Source organism: Nannospalax galili, unplaced genomic scaffold, assembly GCF_000622305.1.
Source record: "Nannospalax galili isolate Female #2095 unplaced genomic scaffold, S.galili_v1.0 scaffold269, whole genome shotgun sequence".
Lineage (NCBI taxonomy): Eukaryota > Metazoa > Chordata > Mammalia > Rodentia > Spalacidae > Nannospalax > Nannospalax galili.
This window is the reverse complement of record NW_008359530.1, coordinates 285,092-303,827: the sequence shown is the minus strand read 5'-3', so window position 1 is coordinate 303,827 and position 18,736 is coordinate 285,092. Positions and strand designations below refer to the sequence as shown.

Here is an 18,736-nt window from a genome sequence, read left to right as displayed (position 1 = left end):
ACAAATCTACCTCGTCAATGGATGGGTATCAGCTGTCCCATCAGGGCCAACAGAACTAGTAGGGGAAGGAAGAACTCCCTCTCCTTGAGCTGGGACATCCCTATTCTGCTCCCACATGCTGGCATCCCTGTTCCAGGCCTTCTGACTGAGAATGAGTTATATACCAGCTCTCCTGGTTTACAGCTTGCAGACACTATGGGGACTCATTTGGCCTCCACAGTCATGAGAGGTAACACCTCCTTCCATGTGTCTACATGTGCCTTCCTCTTGGTTCTGATTCTCTGGGGAGCTCTACTTCAGTCCCTTTCCAGGGAAGCTGCTTCCCCAGCTTGCTGGCCTCCATTCCCATGCAGCCCAACCCTCTCCTATCTCCTATCTCTGTATCTCCCTAAAATCTGGCTCAAGTTACACCATTACACTGTCAGTGCAGCTTCCCCTGGCATTGACAATGGCCTTGCCCTCCTCTAAACCTCCTGCCACATGTTCATTTTATATTGGCATGTGTTGTTTTTTATTCTCCATTCAGAATAGATACTGTCTTTCACTTCTGCCCCCAGTTCAGTGACAACACACTTAAGTCTTTCTCTATGTAAAGCCAGATGCCAGTTCCATAGGGGACACTGTGAGAGGCCAGATGCAGGCTCCACAGGGGACACTATGCATCTAGCAGCTGATGCATCTGTAGAGGACTTTGGACCTTGCCTCACCTTTCCTCCTTGGGTTAGGCACATTACCACTGGCCCAGCCCGCCACTTAGAGAGGCCTTCTTGCAGCAAGGGAGACAGCAGTGGTGGGCCTGGAAGGTGTGCTGACTTCTGAATTCAAGGTAAACCAGACTAGATCCCAGTGCAGGACTTGGACTGCCATGAACAGCCTCTATTTCTCCCCATTTAAAAGGCCGCTCTTCACCACGGCATACAGAAGCCAAGGAAAGGCTTGGTGAAGATCAGGAAAAAGCATGATCCATTATCAATGCTGATAGGGTTGGGGGAGCATGCAGCAGCTAGCAGGAAGCACCAGGAGATGCTCAAAGTACAGAGCAGGGAACAGAGGACCAGCAAGCAGAACCTCCTCAGGGGTCTTGGTGAGGGGAAGGCTAGCAGGCAGAGCTCTGTGGTCCAGTTTTTGTCCTGGTTTAAATTCTCAAACACTAGTGTCTGAAAGAATCACTGAGATTCAAGTTGTGCAAATGCAGTCTTTTTCCATAACAGGCTCTGAAGTAGACAGTGGACCACAAAGTGTGTGTGTGTGTGTGTGTGTGTGTGTGTGTGTGTGTGTGTGTGTGTGTGTGTGTGTGTGTGTGTGGTGTGTGACCCACCCCCCGCATCCAACTTAAGACTTAGGGCACATGTGTGTGTGTGTGTGTGTGTGTGTGTGTGTGTGTGGTTTGAGCCACATCCCCAGCCCTCTAAATCTCTGTTTTTAACAAGTCTTTGGGGCATTCTGACATAAAAGGCCCATCTGCTGCACTCTGGAAAACTTGGGTTTGGAATGCATGTTCCTCACACCTGCACTCGCTCTCCATGGTTGGGACATCAAAGTTCCCCTCAGTACCTGAATATACTGCTGTGCTGGGTAGATTTGGTGTCAACTTGACACACCTGGGTAGAGGGAGCCTTAGTTGCTGAATTGCCTCCATTGGACTGACCTGTGGCCAGGTCTGTGGGGTATCGTCTTGATTATTGAGTGATGTGGGAGGGCCCAGCCCACTGTGGGTGGTGCCACTCCTGGGCAGGTGGGCCTATGTTGTATAAGAAAGCAGGCTGAGCATGGTTCGGGGGAACAAGCCAGTAAGCAGCATTCCTCCATGCCCTGTGCTCTAGCTCCTGCCTCCAGGTTCCTGCCCTAAGTTCCTACGTTGGGCTCCCTGATGAACTGTGACCCAGGAGATGTAAACCAAATAAACCCTTTCCTCCCCAAGTTGGTATTGGTCAGAGTGTTTTGTCACAGCAATGGAGAAACAAACTAGGACAACTGCTACATGTGGTAGAGCCTGGGCCCTAGACACAGAGCCTCCAAGTGTTGATGGGTTCATGAAGACTCTCACACACTGAATCCTCTAGGGATTCCTAGGTCACCATCAAGTCCAACCACCCCAATGGACATGCAGAAGGCACACATGGAGAGAGAAGGGGTGGGGAAAGGAAGAGAGAAACACAGAGACACAGAGACAGTGATTAATCCACCTATCCTGTGTCTAGAGTGAGCCCTGCTTTTCTGTGCCAAGGTGCCAGCCACACTCACGCTCTACCTGGGAAGTCCTGCCTTGTCAGGGCGCAAGCTGACTGTGTCACAGCCTTGGCTGATATCACATGGTGTTGAAGATCCGTTACACTAAGCCAAACTCCAGCCAATTCACAGGAGTAATTCCTACATAAGGAGTTCTTACTATGGAATAATTCATGCTGTGCTGCTCAGTCTTGGAGCCTTGCAGCAGCATGTACGAGTTCTCACAGTTTGAAGAGCGCGGTCCAAAATAAGAACGAAACTATGTGAACACATTGCAAATGTTATGTTCCTCAGCTTATTTTATCCTGGTAACAGTGCTGGGAATGCTATTCCCTCATTTTGTAGTGTTCTGTGTGTGCATGCACATGTGTGTGTTGTGCATGTTCACATGTGTGTGCGCAGATGTACATGCATGTGGGGTCCCCACTTTGTTTACTGAGTCAGTCTCAACTGAAGCCATAACTTGCAGACTAGCTAACCAGCTTGTCCTGGGGATTCTCTGTGTCTGCCTCTTGAATGCTGGGATTACAGGGTGCTGCCATGCCTGCCTGGATTTCACGTGGTTCCAGGGATCTGAGCTCTCGTCCTTGTGCTTGTGCAATAATCACTTTACCCACTGAGTCATCTCCCCAGCCCTCTGCAGTGTTTTCAAGTGGCTTATCTGAAATAACTATATTATTTAGTGACCATCTGATGTGAAATACTGGCTATTTCTTTGCAGCTCGGCTGGTAGCCTTGGAGGCTCCCTGGGAGTTGGGGTCAGCAAGGGCAGGGTCACTCAGGACCTAGTCCACAAGAAGGAAATGGTGTGGTGACCAGATGTGGAAGAGGCAGTGGAAGGAGTCTCCTTAGAGAGGCTGATAGGCTGGATCTGGGGACACAGATGATAAATGACATTACCGAGACTTGGCACAAGAGGATCTGGAACACAGTGACAGACGGCTGGAAACAGCCACCCTGATCTGATAGGTACAGTGCACGTGAGATCACAGCTGCTGTGCAGGTGTACACCCTGTCTGCCCTGAGGAGATGGTCCAGTTCACCCAGCCCCATTCCACTGCCGCTCACTCCCACACTACACGGCACCAAGGTAACCATGCTCCCAGGCTCTGTCTGTGGCACATATAGTGTCCAGAGAACACCTAACTTCTGTTATTGTACAACTCAAGTGCAGTGGGCCCTAGCAGGGGTATGAATTTGGACCAGAGAGAACCTGTAGGATTCCTGCTACAGAGTGTGATGTCCAGTGGTAAGGAAACAGATGTTCTGTCCCAGCTCCTCCTGCCTTCTGCCTTTCTTAGGTGCTGATAGGAATATCTCACATTGAACCCCTCCTGCCATAAGGCTCTTTCCAGCCCTGCATTTTCTTCCTGCAGCCCACATACCTGTGCTAACAGAGAGAAGCAGGTCAGGTCCTGTGCATACCTCTAGGAGGCAGCTAGCCCCCCAAAGTACTTTAAGACTTGGCCCACAGCTTGAGAAGAAGCCACAGCTTCCTTAGAAGTGTTGAAGCAGGATCAGTGATGAGTTCCTGTCAGTTAAGGTACTCTCATGCAGGGGCATGGAGCAGCCTGCTTCCCTTCCCTGTGGGGCTTGCTGCTTTGGATGTATGTGTATGGCATGGATGTTTATGTTCTGTGCATGTCCACATCTCTTAGAGGAAGGCTAGTCCATGCACAGAGCAGGTAGAATTGGAGTGTGTGTGTGTGTGTGTGTGTGTGTGTGTCCACGTCTCTTAGAGGAAGCCTAGCCCATGCACAGCACAGGTGGGATTGGCAGTGAATTTTACAAGCAGGAGACTTCTCAAAGGCAAGGCTGTGAGTTGCAAAAGAAAACTTGAGGGAAATATATTTCTTTTGAAAAACTCCCTCCCCGTTTTGAGAGCCAGGTGAGTTAGTAAGCGGCCTCTCTATACTTACTACAGAGACAAATATTCAGAATCAGAGGAAACTCCTTTGATGAAGGCAAAAACGGGAAGAGAGAGGAAGACATTGTGGAGTTGATGACAAATCACGATGACACACAATGAACAAAGACGGCTGGTGGAGGGGAGAGAGGGACATCTACTTGCGACTCTGGCCTCAAGCAGATGGGTGTCCTCCTGCAAGGCTGGGCCTGTGTGCAAGGCTGATTCTCTTGGGGAGGGTGCTCAGGGAAGAGGTGCTATGAGAATCACACAGGTAACCACTCCACTCAGGAAGGAGATCCCAGCAGGCCACAAAGAGGCCACTCTCTGAATGACAGAGTAGCCCTCTCTGGTGAGGCTTACTGGGGACACACCTGAGATGTGCAGCGGCACCCTGAAGTGGCGCCCACAGCAGTATCTTAATAATTAGGCGCCCACCATAGTATCTTAATAATTAGGTCCTCCATTTAAATCACATTCTCACTCCTTCTAAGTATGTTGTCATTAACATTTCCCTTGGACATATGAAAACCTAAACAAGGGGGCACATGAATAACTCCATCTGACACACAAGGAAACTGAGGCAGGGTGGGGTTTTTCTGACTTACTAAATTTAGAAGTTCAGTTGGGCCCAGAATCTAGTTGTCTAGACTAGCATCTCTCTAATAAAGCTGTTCTTAGCCTGATCTTTAGAGTATCCTGGAGAGGTTTTACTGTCTCAGGCTGCAGCCCCTAATCCAGACCTCAGACCATTTAACATAGAAATGCTTTGGGTGGGCTCCAGGACCCAGGACCACCAAAGATCCCCAGGTGATTCCAATGTGCAGTTAAGGCTGAGGTGACTCCATTAGCCTCCCGGGAAACGCAGAGTCTCAGGCCACATCCCAGACCTGATGGAGCAGAACCTTCATTTTAAAGAGATCCTTATCCACCTCCTGCATGAAATAACTACCATCATCACGTCTTTGGCTGATCCTGATAGTTAAACATAGCCAAAATTGGGCTTGTTGACAGTTGTGCTCATTCATTAAAGGAGTGCCAAGCAGGGTCACTGGACCCTCACCTGAGTATCCGGCCACTCTTCCCAGCCAACTAATCCAGCCTTGGAAGACAAAAGAAAAATGAGGAAGAACCCAATAGAGGGATGCTTCTGGAAGCCCTTGTCAAGAAACTCCAATGGACTCTCATATGAACATATGAAAATTGCCCTGTTCTGACTTTTTTCTAGTTCCCTGTCTAGAACTTGTAATGCTAATTACTCTTGCCTTTACTTCTCCTTCACATCTCCCATTCATGATTCAAGGACTTTCTTCTCCCCTTAGAGACAAGAGTTATGCAATCTGGGAGTCTTTTAGATAGACCCACTGAAGGGATACTCCAATTGCCTCACCCTGAGTCCCCTGTTCAGCAAGGAAGACGCCAGAGCGGTCTGTGTCCCTATTCCCTATTGACAATTTGGGTAACCCCTTCAGAGGAGAGGAGGTATGATAAGAATAGGCGGTAGGAATTGGCTAGGCAGTTAGGGTAAAAAGACCCCAGAGAAATGTAGCCAGTTTCTTGGCTAAAAGTCAAAATGTCCTTGGGCCTGTTAGCAACATACTCTGTTCCAAAGACCAAAAATGTCTAAAGTATTTGGAAGCTTGTACCTGATCCTTAAAAGATTTTAGGGTTACCTCTTCAGAGGGGGGAATATTGGAGGGGAAGGGGTGGGCATGGATTTGGTCAAAACACCTTATATGCATGTATGAAATTCTCAATAAAGTTTTTGTAAAAATTAAAAAAAAAGAGAGATCTTTATCCATATCTGAGCCTGAGAACAAGGCTAGAGCCTCAGCCAGCCTCAGGTGTAGGTAGGGAGGGTATGAGCCAGTCTTCCCCTCTGATTGCAGGGTGTTAGTTGTGAGGTATACTGTCATAGTTTGCAAATGGGAAAATTCAAAGTAGCTCAGATTCCCTAGCACCAGCAGAGGGGAAGAGTTCTTAATGGTAGTGGAGCTGCCCCCAGGGAACCATGAAGGGCAGGTCCCTGCCGTGTTCAGAACCACCCTACCTCCCACACAGGCATCTTTTACAGCTCACTCAGTTCCACTCACCCTCTGCAGACTTTGAGGGAGAGACTGCAGGGCTTTTTGTCTCTGTCTTTGCCGGGCTCTGCACTGGGGAAGCGGGTGTGGACTTCACAGGTGAGCCAGGCTCTTCACTGGCTGTTTCCTTCTCTCCTGAAAATACAGAGACACACCTCAGCACAAAGTCACAGAGAGGCCAGGGGGTGGGGGAGCTTCATTTCTCCTGACTGAGACAGCAAGCCCTTCTAAGCTGGGCTTATCTCCGCTATTTCCAGGGAGCTGTCAGAGTAACGCTGCTTCTTGTCTACCACATGGGCTGTACTACACCTGATAAGGAAGTAAAATGGCAGGAGACCCATGAGGGCAGGCAGAGCCTGGCTTTTCTGGTGTCTCTGAAGAGGACCAGCCACAGAGTACATCCATGGATTGGGAGTGTAGGCCCCCACATCCACTGACTCTGTTTAGGAACACGTAAGACTTGGCATGTAGCTAATTTATTAGCTAACTTAGCTAATTTTTACTTTCTCTCCAAAAAAATCCCTAGGGTAAAAAGTGCACACCACTCTATTTTTTCATTTGATACAACCGAACTCGAAGCCAAGCAGGAAGCATTCTGTTCAGTGCTTGGGAAGATGTCTGACCCGGGATTGGGGGAGGTGGTGGTGGAGGGCCCCTGCTTTGGATGAATGGTGGTTTAGCCTACTGAGTCTCAGACCTCAGGTGCTCTTGAAGCAAGAAGACAAGACATCTCTTTTGGGAGGAGTAGAAGGGTGAGAAGATGCCTTCCTAGCTGGAGGGGGATTACTGTACTGTGGATGACTTGGATCAGGCTAGCCTAGAAAGGAAACATGAACAACAGCATGACCCAACACAGTTGAGTAATGTCTCAACATAGTGAAACTGGCTGGACTCTAGACCCTGAAGGAAGGAAGGAGGTGTCAGTTGATAGAGTCCTGGCTGCCAGGTTGGTGGGTTTACTTCAGACCTTATGGTTGTTAGTGATAATTGTGACTCTCACACCTGTCTCATTACAGCTCCCCTTTTTAAAAAAGTTTATTGAATTTTTATGAATTTCATGTAATTTTTGTTTTTTTCATTTATTTTCATTTATTTTATTTTTGTTTCATATAGAACATCCCAAATAATCTTATTCATCTTTATACCTGCATCCCAAATAGCACGCTCCCATAGTGCCCCCCCCCACACTGTATATTTCTTTAAGAATCCATGTGTCTAGCCAAAGGCTACAGCTCCCTTTTACCTGGGGCTTATCCACCTTCTCCATCAAAGCATGGTTCTAATTACTTTACAAGTACTAATTCCTTCACACCCAGCTGAGCAGGGTCAGTGAGGTCAGAAGGCACTGTGAGACTCAAGGCCACTTGGCACAGTCCTGCTGAGCTGTATCCTGCTAATAGGAATACTATTTATCTCTTTACTGGGATCTGAGCTCTCCCGGGAGGTCCCAGAGCCATGGCCCTCAGGATTATTTACCATCCTGCTCATGTTCCAGTTTCTTCCTTTCCACCTCTTTCTTGTACTCTTCTAGCTCCTGGTCGGTGAGTTGGCTGAAGGGGTTGGGTACCGTCTCCTCTAATTCATCTTTGGTATCTGCATCACCCTTGGACATCAGCTGGCTCTCTGTAGACTGAAAGTTAACCAGAGTGTGTGTTGTTCTCTGAATGCCGCAGGCCGGAGCATCCTCTCAGACTCAGGTGGCAGCCAGCTGTCTTGCTAGGGACATGGCATGCAGCTCCTTGGAGCCAAGCTTAGGGCCTTTGGGTGGGGTTTGTTCATTCCCCCCGTTGCTATCTCTTCCCACACTTAGACTTTGGAACTGCCCTGGTGAATACAGGGGCCCACCCTTTACCCTTGAAAGAAATGATGCTCCCAAGCAGAAGACACACCTTTATTGCAGTCCTTCTTATGGACACTTTCAAGCCATAACTATGCAAATACAGTTGGTGGCCCCAAGTCAGTCAGCCAAAGCCCAGCAAGCATAGCGTGGCTAGAGTAAGCGTCATGCCACATCCCCATGCCCCGCCCTGTCCCCCAACAGCAGTGAAAGCCACAACATACAGCATTAAAATAGCAAGACACAGCATCTCCAGCATTCTCAGTCCGTGTGGTGAGTCCTGTTCTGTAGTCATAAATGACCAAGGGGCAAGATCCAGTGACTCAGCTCATCAGCTGCCTGTTCTGCAGGCCCATGCAGGGACATTGACCGAATCCTTCTGTTCTGCCACCTCTGAGGGGCCCCTGACTGGACACTTGTAAGTTCAAAGAATCCTCTGGCACCTCTTGCCCAAAGTGGGGAATGAAATGCAAACCCCACTGCCCTTTTCCTAGTCAGCCTCCTCATCCTGGCCTTTGAGAATGCAATGTTTGCTTCTGGAGAAGCAGAGCAGAGTGAAACCCAGGAGGTGAGCCCAGAGCCAGTCTAGGCTTCTGGTGGCAAGCTGTAGACTCTATTCACAAGGGAGGCAGCTACAAGTCTACTGCAAGGAGTCTCAGCGTCAACAAGGAGTGAGATCCCAAGGGGGAAGGACTCCAATGAGAGCACTTGGTGTGAAAGAGAATTGCTTTTCTAACAGTTCTGCTCAGTGTGCCTACTTTTACTGTCTGGAATCCCAGGCCATCTCTAACTTTGACCCTGTGGTGTGTTTGGAGTTCCCCACTTGGCTGAGCTGGGGAGGTCAGGAGTCAGGTATGAGGGTGGGATGTTTGCCCTTTTGCCAGTGACCTCCACCTGCTGCTGCCTAAACTGAAACTGTCTAAACCGTCACACCATGGAAATTTGCTTTGTAGAGATATGAGTCTAGCACTGCCCATTTACTGCCAAGGAAAGTGGTATGCCCTTTGCCATGAGCCATGAGTAGCCATGAATCACCACATCACTTTGCTGCTAAGCTCTAGACAAGACGCCATTCTGTCTCAAGCATGGAAACAGTGACTTCATGCCTTCTAATTCTACCTAGGTTTATGCGAACCTAGCACTGTATCCATCCCATAGGAGTACCTGACCCATCCTGTGACCAGCGCAAACCCCTCACTGCCCCAGAGCTTTGGCCAGATGATGCCACATCCACACATCCAATTCAGAGGTCAGAAACACTCAGGCCAGCAGCCCTTGGCAAGACACTGAGAGAGGGCCTTGGGGAGCCCCGCAGTGGGAGGCAGGGGCCAGCCAGTGGCATTTCCATGAGCAGCTGGGCTGCTTGTTGCTCCCCACCCAGTGCCCACAGTAATGAGCCAACACTGTCCTCCCTGGACCTTTCATCCCTCTGTATGGTGGCCCTCCACTGTTTAGCAAGAGCCCTGGTGCCCAAGATTCCAGGACAGGTGGGCCTGAGGACTCAGGGGTCCCATTGCCCAGTCCCAGGAGGCAGACATGCTGCCCCTTCAGCTGGGGGCGGCGTCTGCTGTACCGGGCTCCGGCTCTTCTCCGAGATGACGCTGGCCAGGAGCTGGGACTGAGGTCCTGCTGACTTCACATCTTGTCGGTTTTGTTCTCGAATCTGTGTGGAAAGGGGGAGAGAGAGGGCTCAGAGCATTGCAGGTCCAGTGAGGCCTGTAATGGGTATGGAAGGTTCTCCAGTGTTCAGCTGTCTGCCCACCCTGGAAGATGCCTCCCTGCCTGTTCCTGAGGCTCATGGAAAGCTCTGGGTTTCATTAGCTCTTAAGTGGGGCAGCAAGAGGTGTCAAGGGAAGGAGACACAGTGGATCCTGGAGGGGGGACCTCAAATTCTAATAGTCTTAAGAAGCCCCAAGCTGTTTGAGTAACACACAGATTCCCCGACCTTTTTCCACACTTACTGATCTAGCGCCCATGGTGCAGGGTGGCCTGAGAGGAGCCTGAGCCCTGCATGGTGCATGAAGTGGGCAGGGTCTGAATTACTGGAGGTGGTATACCACAACTCAAGTCCTTAAAGGGACATTAGAAACAGAAGCTAGTGGACTGCCCAGAAAAGATCCTGAAATAAATTGTAAAGATCTCTAAACCATTAAAATAAGCCAAAAGGAAAACAATGTGGGATTCACAAGAAGGCATTTTGTGGGTATTTCAGACACCACCACTGTGTAAAGCAAGTATCTCCAACATATACAGGTTACCGAGGACCACAGGACCACCTAAATCCAGCACAGTGCCCAGAACAGAGTCCCTATGTGGTATCACATTAGGGGTGATGGTGATTTGACCCCCACCTTGGGAACTTGGCTTGTGTTTCTGGGACCCCTGGTCTCCTTGTGGGAGAAGCAAGTGATATCTGAAGCCTCACCTTGTTCCTCATGTCCAACACTTCTTGGGGGTCAGTGTAGAGAGGCACAAATTGGTTTGGGTTTTCAATCCGTATGGGCATGCCACTGCTAGACTTCTCTACCTCATCAGCCTTCATCCACTGAGAAGACAAGGTCAAGTAGGTCAGGAGAGTAAGGCCCACAACCTCCCAGAGCTTCACTGGGAGGTCTGGGCCCACCCACCAGTATGAAAGGTGAGCAGACCAGGCAGAGCTCTTCTCTAGTATTGCATCTCTTTGAAGTCTGTCTCCCAGAGCAAAGACAGGTGACCCGGCTGTCAAGGAAGGCCCTTAGGCTATAAAAAAAGCTGGAGAGTAGGGGACAGAACCTTGGCAATCACCTTGGACAGGCTACTACCAGGCTTCAGTTTCAGCTAACTGGACTTTGAATTTTGATGGAGAACTATTCCATTTGGCTGCAGCCACTTTCTTGTGAATAAAAAAATCAAATAGAGTGGGGAAGGGAAGATGGTTTAGTGGTTAAAACACTTATGGAATGAACATGAGGACCTGAGTTCAGATCCCCTAAACCCACATAAATGCCTGGTGGGTGTGGTGGCCCACCTATCTATCATTCAGCTGGCTAGAGAGACTAGACATATTGGTGATCTCTGAGTTTGATTGAGAGACCCTGCCTCAGTGAACAAAGTGGAAGAGTAATCAGGATGATTCCTGACATCAACCCTGAGCTTCCAAAAGCATGTGTACTCACACATGCAAGAAAATGCATACACATTCACAAGAAAAAGTATGGAAAAAGAAGCTGGGCATGGTGGCGCAAGCCTTTAATCCTAGCACTCGGGAGGCAGAGGCAGGAGGATCTCTGTGAGTTTGAGGCCAGCCTGGTCTCCATTAGTGAATCCAGGCCTGCTGTGGCTACAGGGAAACCTTGTCTCAAAACAAAAAAAAAAACAAAAAAAACCAAAAAAAAAAACCCAAACCACATAGAGTCTGTCTGTGTATATGTGAGTGAGGAAATGGGAAAAGAGAGACGCTAACTTGATACAAGTGACCATCCTGTCTACTTCCTGGGTTTGTGTCAGATCCAGAGCCCAGTGTTGGATACCCCTTCCAGGAATTTCCCAGAAACCCTCTCTGGATGGGAGACTAAAATGCAGAACCCAGTCTCCCCTGGGTCTTATGCTGATGAAAGCAGCCTGGCCCCCTGCCCTCTGGGGAAATTTGCCCTTCATACTCCATATCTCAGCATTGGGGGGCAAGAAAGGGATGGTCAGGGGCTCCAGGGCCCAAGCACAGCCTGTGGGAGTCTGGGAAGTAAAGTACACAGCCTGCTCCCCCTCACATGCACCGCCCTCCACTTCTGCACAGGCTGGCCTGGCCTCCCCATCTTACTGTGGTCTTGGGCCTGGGACTGCCCATGTTCCTCTGCACCTCATCTGCCACGTTCACTCGCAGGTAGGTGTTGGGTGTGTTGAGCCAGCGGGTCTTTTCCTTCTGTTGTTTCTGGGCATGCTGGCGCAGGGCAGGCACTGGGGCTCCATCCTCCTCAAACACAAAGGCTGTGACTGTGGCTGGGATCTCCACTTCACTTTTGTGTTTAGTTTTCTCTTGGACAAAGGGGTGGCGGTATGTGTAGCCTGTTCTGTAGCCCTGAAAAGGACAAAACCAGAGCCACATGTTGTGGAGGTGAGGCCCATACCCGGGCCTGGTTCAACCCCAGGTATCCACCAGATGACTGATGCCTTGCTGCTCTTCTGCGGGACTTCAGGACCATTCTTACCCTCTGGTCTCAAGCAAGTGCTCTGCTGAGGATAGCAAGACTCCCTAGAATGTGTCCTCACCCACAATGCCCTGAACTTTATCTGCTCCTGGCTCTCCACAGAGGGCTTTACAAAACCAGGTAACTGGGCTCCACTCCACATCTGCCCAATTAATTAGATAGTGGATTGGCCTAGGTTACAAGGCTGTTGAAAGCTTTCTAGTTAAGATGGGCTTGGTGGCACAGGTCTGTCATCCCAGCTGCTCAGGAAGCTGAGACAAGAGGAAAACAAATTCAAGACCTGTATGGGCTACAGAGTAAGCTTAAGACCAGCTGGACAACTTAGTGAGCGCCTGTTTCAAAATACAATGTAAAGAAAAAGACTGGGAATGTAGCTCAAGGGTAGAGTGCTTGCCTAGCACATGTGAGGCCCTGGGTTCAATTCCCAGCACCACAAAAATATTTTAAAAATAATGATGTCTGCTTAATGTTTATGATTTTGATGAATTTGTGTATAGTATCTTGTTGTTATATCATCACTGTTATTTGCAGTGTTGGGGCCTAGCATATCATGTCATGCTAAGCAAACACTCTATACTGAGCTGTGCCCTCAGTATCCAATATATTTCCAAAGCAGGTAATATTAAGATACAAAAATTTGGGCAGCAGTTAAGAGCACTGGCTGTTCTTGCAGAAGACCTGGGTTCCATTCCCAGCACCCACATGGCAGCTAACAACCATCTATAACTCCAGTTTCAGGGGATTTGACACCTTTTTCTGACCTCTGCAGGCACTGTACAACATAGATACGCTTACAGACATGCAGGCAATACATTCATACACATCAAATTTTTACAAATGATACAAAAGTGACTGATTCTTGTAGATAATTTCACAGTTGACCACCTTAAAATACCCTAATTTTTAGTTGATCTGTTTGGACTTTAGCAGCACAAAGCTGTATCATCTATTAAAAAGAAGCAGCATTTTTGTTTCCTGTATAGTATTTACACCCCTTATCTCCTTATTTTCATACCTCATTCCCGAGGTTGAGCTCTTGTACTGTTCCAGAACATTATTAGCTGAAGGTGGGGAGTGCATCATTCCAACGCTTAGTAGAAATACTTGGAGTGTTTCAGCCTGAGATTGGTTCTTATTTTGAGAAAAATCATGTAAACACGCTAAAGGATCCTCCTATTCTAGTGGATAGCTATTATTTTTATCAACTGATATTCAATTTTTATCAAATAACTTTTGATAGTTATTAAACTAATCAAAAAGTTTTTATTTTTTGACTTTTAAACACGAGGAAATTAGTTTAAAAGCATTATTATATAGCTCAAATTTTCATTTTATAAGTAGAACCTAGATTTAAAATTATATATGTATGTGTATGTGTGTGATGTGTGTTTGTGTGCATATGTGTATGTGTGTATATGTATATGTGAGCATGTGTTTTGTGTACATAGTATGTGTGTTTACACATATTCATTTATGTGTCTATGTATGTTTATGTATATTTATGTATGTATGTGTATGTAGGTGTGTGTATACTTATGTATATCTATGTATGTCTGTGTGTTTGTAGGTCACAAAACTAGAAAGGGGATCATGCTGGGGGAGCATGAGGGAGCGGGAATAAAGAGATGGTAATGGAATACATGTCACATAGAAGCAGAAACTGGAGACTAATGGAGGGAAGGGCACCAGCTAGAGTGGGAATGGGCAGAGAGCAGTGGGAGGGGGACACATGAGTGTAGTACAGATGACACATGTGAAATGCTACGGGGAGGCCCATTCTTTTATATGCTAACCTCAAGAATTAATTTAAGAATAGCATTAAGAAAAGAGTTATACTATTAAAGCATCATTGAACTGTAGGACTGAACCCTGGCGTGGTTGTTGTATAGAGCTAAGCTGAAGCTCCTTGCTAGTTTTCAGCATCTTTCAACCTTCAGAGAAAAATTGGTTTGATCCTGATTCTAAGCTGTGGCTTAGAACCCTCCTTCACCATTCTCTGAAAGTCTAACTAGCACCCGGATTGATTACATCTCACAGGTTTGCAAGGATTCCCATAGAAAACCAGCCAGTCCTGGTGCTTTTTAAGTTGCAGTGGTTCAGCACAAACATGAAAGGAGCTCCCTTCTCATGGCTGACCACACCTTTCAGCACTGTAAAGTCGCCCTCATGGTCAACCTGGTAATAAGGTGAATTAAGGAAAGGAAAGCAGGGAAATACGCATTACTGCAATGACCTGGACATTAGAAACGCAAGTAGCCAAGAGGGTGTGGAAGTTAAACCAAACAAAAACACCCTGAAGATGGTTTCGGTCTTTCACCTCTCTGAGGCTAAGGTGTTTACAGTCTCTTGCCTCATGCATCTGGTTTGCTTCCCTCTTGTGCCTATATCATCAACTCAATCCCAGAAGGAGGCTGTCCTTTGTATCCTTTAATGAACCGGATCAGCCCACTCTGAGTACCCATCTGTTAAATTCCTTACATGACGGGATAATGTAAAGTTGCTCAGAAAAAGGAAGTTAGGTGCATAGTGGGCTTTGTGCTGCACAGTGGGCTTTGTGCCTTAGGGTGAGCTTTCTGTATTAAAGCTGTGAGAGTAAGGAGAGGGGCAGGACCATCGCCAGAGGAAGCAGGGGCTAAGCCCCAATGTGAGATGGGCTCTGAATTGAGGAGAGGCACTGATTTCACTGGACTGCTGTTTCTCATGGAGAGCAGATGGGAGGACCTCTCAGCACTTAGCAGAGGCAGGAAAGACCAGCACTGGAGAAAATCCAAGTGCTGCTAAAATGAGCACAAACTTGGAGGCCTTCAACAACTAACCCATGACAAGGCAGTTGTTCTTGTGTGCCTCTAATACTTTGAGCTACCTGGTTCTGGGGCCTCAGCCGCTGTGGACTGGCCTGGAAGGACAGCACCAGGGTACTCACCAGATTGTCCAGCATCCTCATGAGGGCTTCAAACTCATGCTCGCCTAGTCGGCTCTTCTGCATGGGCCCAAAGGTGCTGCCAGCCCACTGCACAGAGCCCACCTCATGTGGCCGGTGCTTCTGTTCCAGGAGGATGAGGTTCTCTGTTCCCCCAGCACTGGACAGAGCTGACACCTGCAAAGAGATGAAAGTGCTGAACCACGGGTACACAGGGCCCTTAAACCACTGTGCTGTGTGTAACAGGGTGATGGGTCCATAGAAGAGAATTCAGGGTCCAGAAAGGCCGGGGAAACAAAGCAAAAGATCAGGAAAGTTGTAGAGCATGCACTGTAAGATTTAGGACAGAGAAAGAATAAAGTTTAGACCAGACCTTTAACAGACTGAAGAGAGGATTAGTTCAGCGAAAGTAACACAGCTTCTCCTCAGACAAGCAAGCTGTGCAAAGGTGGGAGGGGTTAATGTGAATTTTATATTACTGGAAACAAGGAAGGCACACACAGCTGTGAAGTCTCAGTTATGCTGTCTTTGGGCCCTTTTCCTAGAGTTTCAGAACAAAGATGCTGTTTTCAGTTCAGATGGTAGATGAATGGCTAGCTGAGAACTGGGGCACAGGGATAGTAGACAGACATCCTGGCAAGAGGAGTGGGCTGTCAGCCTACTGCAGCTGTGGCCTCCACTAGGCCCAAATGGGGCTGGGGTGAGACATTTGCCTCAGGGAACTTCTGGTTTATATCATGTACCCATTGTTAGAAAGCAAAGTGTTGGTAATTCCTTCCTGACCTCAGATCTTAGAGAACCCAGAGAAGAGGAAATAAGTAATGTGTTCTACACCTTAGGAAATAATGCAGAAGACCAAACCAGTGCCTGAGATGCAATACCCCAGAAGAGAAGAAACGGTACCCTGGGCACAATATCCTTGGGCTATGTCATAGAATTGTGATTCCAAAGGAGACTTTTTGTTGTTTATTTTAATTTTTAAAAAAAATTATTTTTATTTTATGTACGAGTGTTATGTCTGCATGTATGTAAGTGTGCCTGTGTCATGCAGCACCCATGGAGGACAGAAGAAGGTGTTGGATCCCCCAGAACTGAAGTTATAGACGGTTGTTAGCCACCATGTGGGTGCTGGGATTTAAACCCTGGTCTTCCGCAAGAGCAGCCAGGGCTCTTAACCACGGAACTATCACTCCAGTCCTGTTTTTTGTTGTTTTTTAGACAGGTCTCATATAGCTCAGATTGGCCTTGAACTTGCTATGTAGTCTAGGTTGGCTTTGAACTCTTGATCCTTCTGCCTCTACCTCCCAAGCTAGGATTACAGGTATGCACCACCATGCCTGGCTGGGATTTCAAGTCTTGTTAGTCATGTTTTATTTCTTCAAGAGGAAAATATAAGAAGTAAAATGGCTATTAATACTTGCTAAAGTGGAATGGTGGGTGTCTATTATCTTCTTTATTTTTCTATATGTTTAAAACATAAAACCTTGGGGCTGGAGAGATGGCTCAGCGGTAAGAACACTGACTGTTCTTGCAGAAGACCCAGGTTTGACTTCCAGCACCCACATGGCAGCTAACAACTGTCTGTAATTCCAGTACCAGGTATCCGACAGCCTCTTCTGTCTCCTGCAGGCATTGCACCACACAGGTGCACTTACCTACATGCAGGCATAACACTCATACACATAAAATAAAACTAATAAAATATTTTTTAAAACCCATAAAATCTGTCTCTGTCGCTTTCTCTCTCTCTCTCTCTCTCTCTCTCTCTCTCTCTCTCTCTCGTGTGTGTGTGTGTGTGTGTGTGTGTGTGTGTGTGTGTGTGTGTGTGTATGTGTGTGTGTGATATAAGATGCTTGAAAGGAATACGGAAGCTCTTAGGCCAAAGAACTTTGAGTATGACCTACTGTGCTGGATAGCTTTAGTGTCAACTTGACACACCTGGGTTGAGGGAGCCTCAATTGGAGAATTTTGTTTATTGGACTATCTGAGGGGCATCTTCTTGATGAGTGATGTGGGAGGGCCCAACCCACTGTGGGTGGTGCCACCCCTGGGCAGATGGGCCTGTGTTGCATAAGAAAGCAGGCTGAGCAGGGGCCAAGGGAGCAAGCCAGTAAGCAGCATTCCTCCATGGCCTGTGCTCCAGCTCCTTTCTCCAGATTCCTGCCCTGAGTTCCTACCTAGGGCTCCCGAATGAACTGTGACCTGGGATATGCAAGCTAAATAAACCCTTCCTCCCCAAGTTGGTAGTGGTCAGAGTATTTGGTCACAGCAATGAAGAACAAACTAGGATACCTACTGGCCCTGCATTCTGTTGAAGAATGCCCTGAGAAGAGGAGGAAGCCAGAACACAGCCTTTGTATCCAAGATATATATCCTTGTGTCCATGCCAGGGTGAGCAGTCACCAGAGAAAGGGACAGGTCCAATCTCAACAGCATATAGCCAGGCACCACACATGGTCAGACTGCTTCACCCCCGTGACCTAGAACTTGTCCCAATGTCAGAGCTCCACAGGGAGGGAACGGTGAGGGCAGCTTCAGTATAGAGCATGAATTTAGAATAATACTAAAAGCATCCATTCATTTAATTAGCCTTATTTTCCAATCCCATGTTCATGTAGCTGTACAGTCTGCTGAGTCCTACATCTCTGCACTCAGAAGTTGGTCGGATTTGGCTTCCTGAACAAGACCAGCCACATCAACATCCGAGGAAGCTCTTCTCTGATTAGCTAATGTTTGTTGGTAGTGTCTATGTGTTTCTATTGAAAATAAAGGGATGTTTAGTCTCTGACAAATGCCCATTATGAGCCCATGAGAATTCAGACAGCACCTAGAGTGTATGGCATTCTCCAACATTAACATTAACCAGCACCCCCACACTACTTCTTGGGGGTAGCCTTCTCCAGGTGAACTCCATCACCTTGGGAAAGGAGGCCACTGAAATGCTTTCCACTAGCTTTTCACTCAAGATATGCCTGTGTATCCATATGACTGTCCCCACTGACTCTGGAGAGGTAATACACCTGGGCGTGCTCTGACACCTTCTCACTGTGTGATTTTGGGCAGCTATTTGCCATCTTTGTGCTTCAATTTCCTCATCTGTCAAATGAAAATGCTTACCTCATGAATCTATGTTTGTTTATTTATTGTATATGGGTGTTTTATCTGCATTTATGTAAGTGCACCCATGTCATGCAATGCCTACAGAGGCCAGAAGAGGGTGTCAGATCCCCTGGAACTGGAGTTACAGATGGTAATTGTTAGCCGCTGCATGGGTGCTAGTAACTGAACCTGCGTCCTGTGTAAGGGCAGCCAGTGCTCTTAAGACATCTCTCTCCTTTTAAATTCCAGGTCCTTTTAATAAGATGTTGCTATACAGCAGTCCCTTCTGCATGAAATAACTACCATCATCATGACTTCGGCTGAGCCTGATCACTAAACATAGTCACAACTGGGCTTGCTGACGGTTGTGCTCATTCATTAAAGGAGTGTCAAGCTGAGTCACTGGACCCTCACCTGAGTATCCAGCCACTCTTCCCAGCCAACTAGTCCAGCCTTGGAAGACAAAAGAAAAATGAG

General features: G+C 47.6%; 1 protein-coding gene across 4 annotated transcripts in view; it reads right to left on the bottom strand.

Annotated features, from left to right (window-relative positions):
• Add2 (adducin 2) overlaps nt 1-18,736 on the bottom strand; it is a 115,607-nt gene that overhangs the window by 6,862 nt on the left and 90,009 nt on the right. For 3 of the 4 annotated variants that reach the window (XM_029558732.1, XM_008823244.2, XM_029558733.1), the window contains 6 exons: nt 15,164-15,337; nt 11,853-12,110; nt 10,482-10,601; nt 9,630-9,719; nt 7,696-7,849; nt 6,229-6,354 (listed from right to left, as the gene is read on the bottom strand). In XM_029558732.1, coding sequence (XP_029414592.1) covers nt 6,229-6,354; nt 7,696-7,849; nt 9,630-9,719; nt 10,482-10,601; nt 11,853-12,110; nt 15,164-15,337 — 922 coding nt within the window. Of the gene's footprint in view, nt 1-6,228; nt 6,355-7,687; nt 7,850-9,629; nt 9,720-10,481; nt 10,602-11,852; nt 12,111-15,163; nt 15,338-18,736 lie in introns of those variants that run through there. The other variant, XM_029558734.1, reaches the window with a different exon arrangement.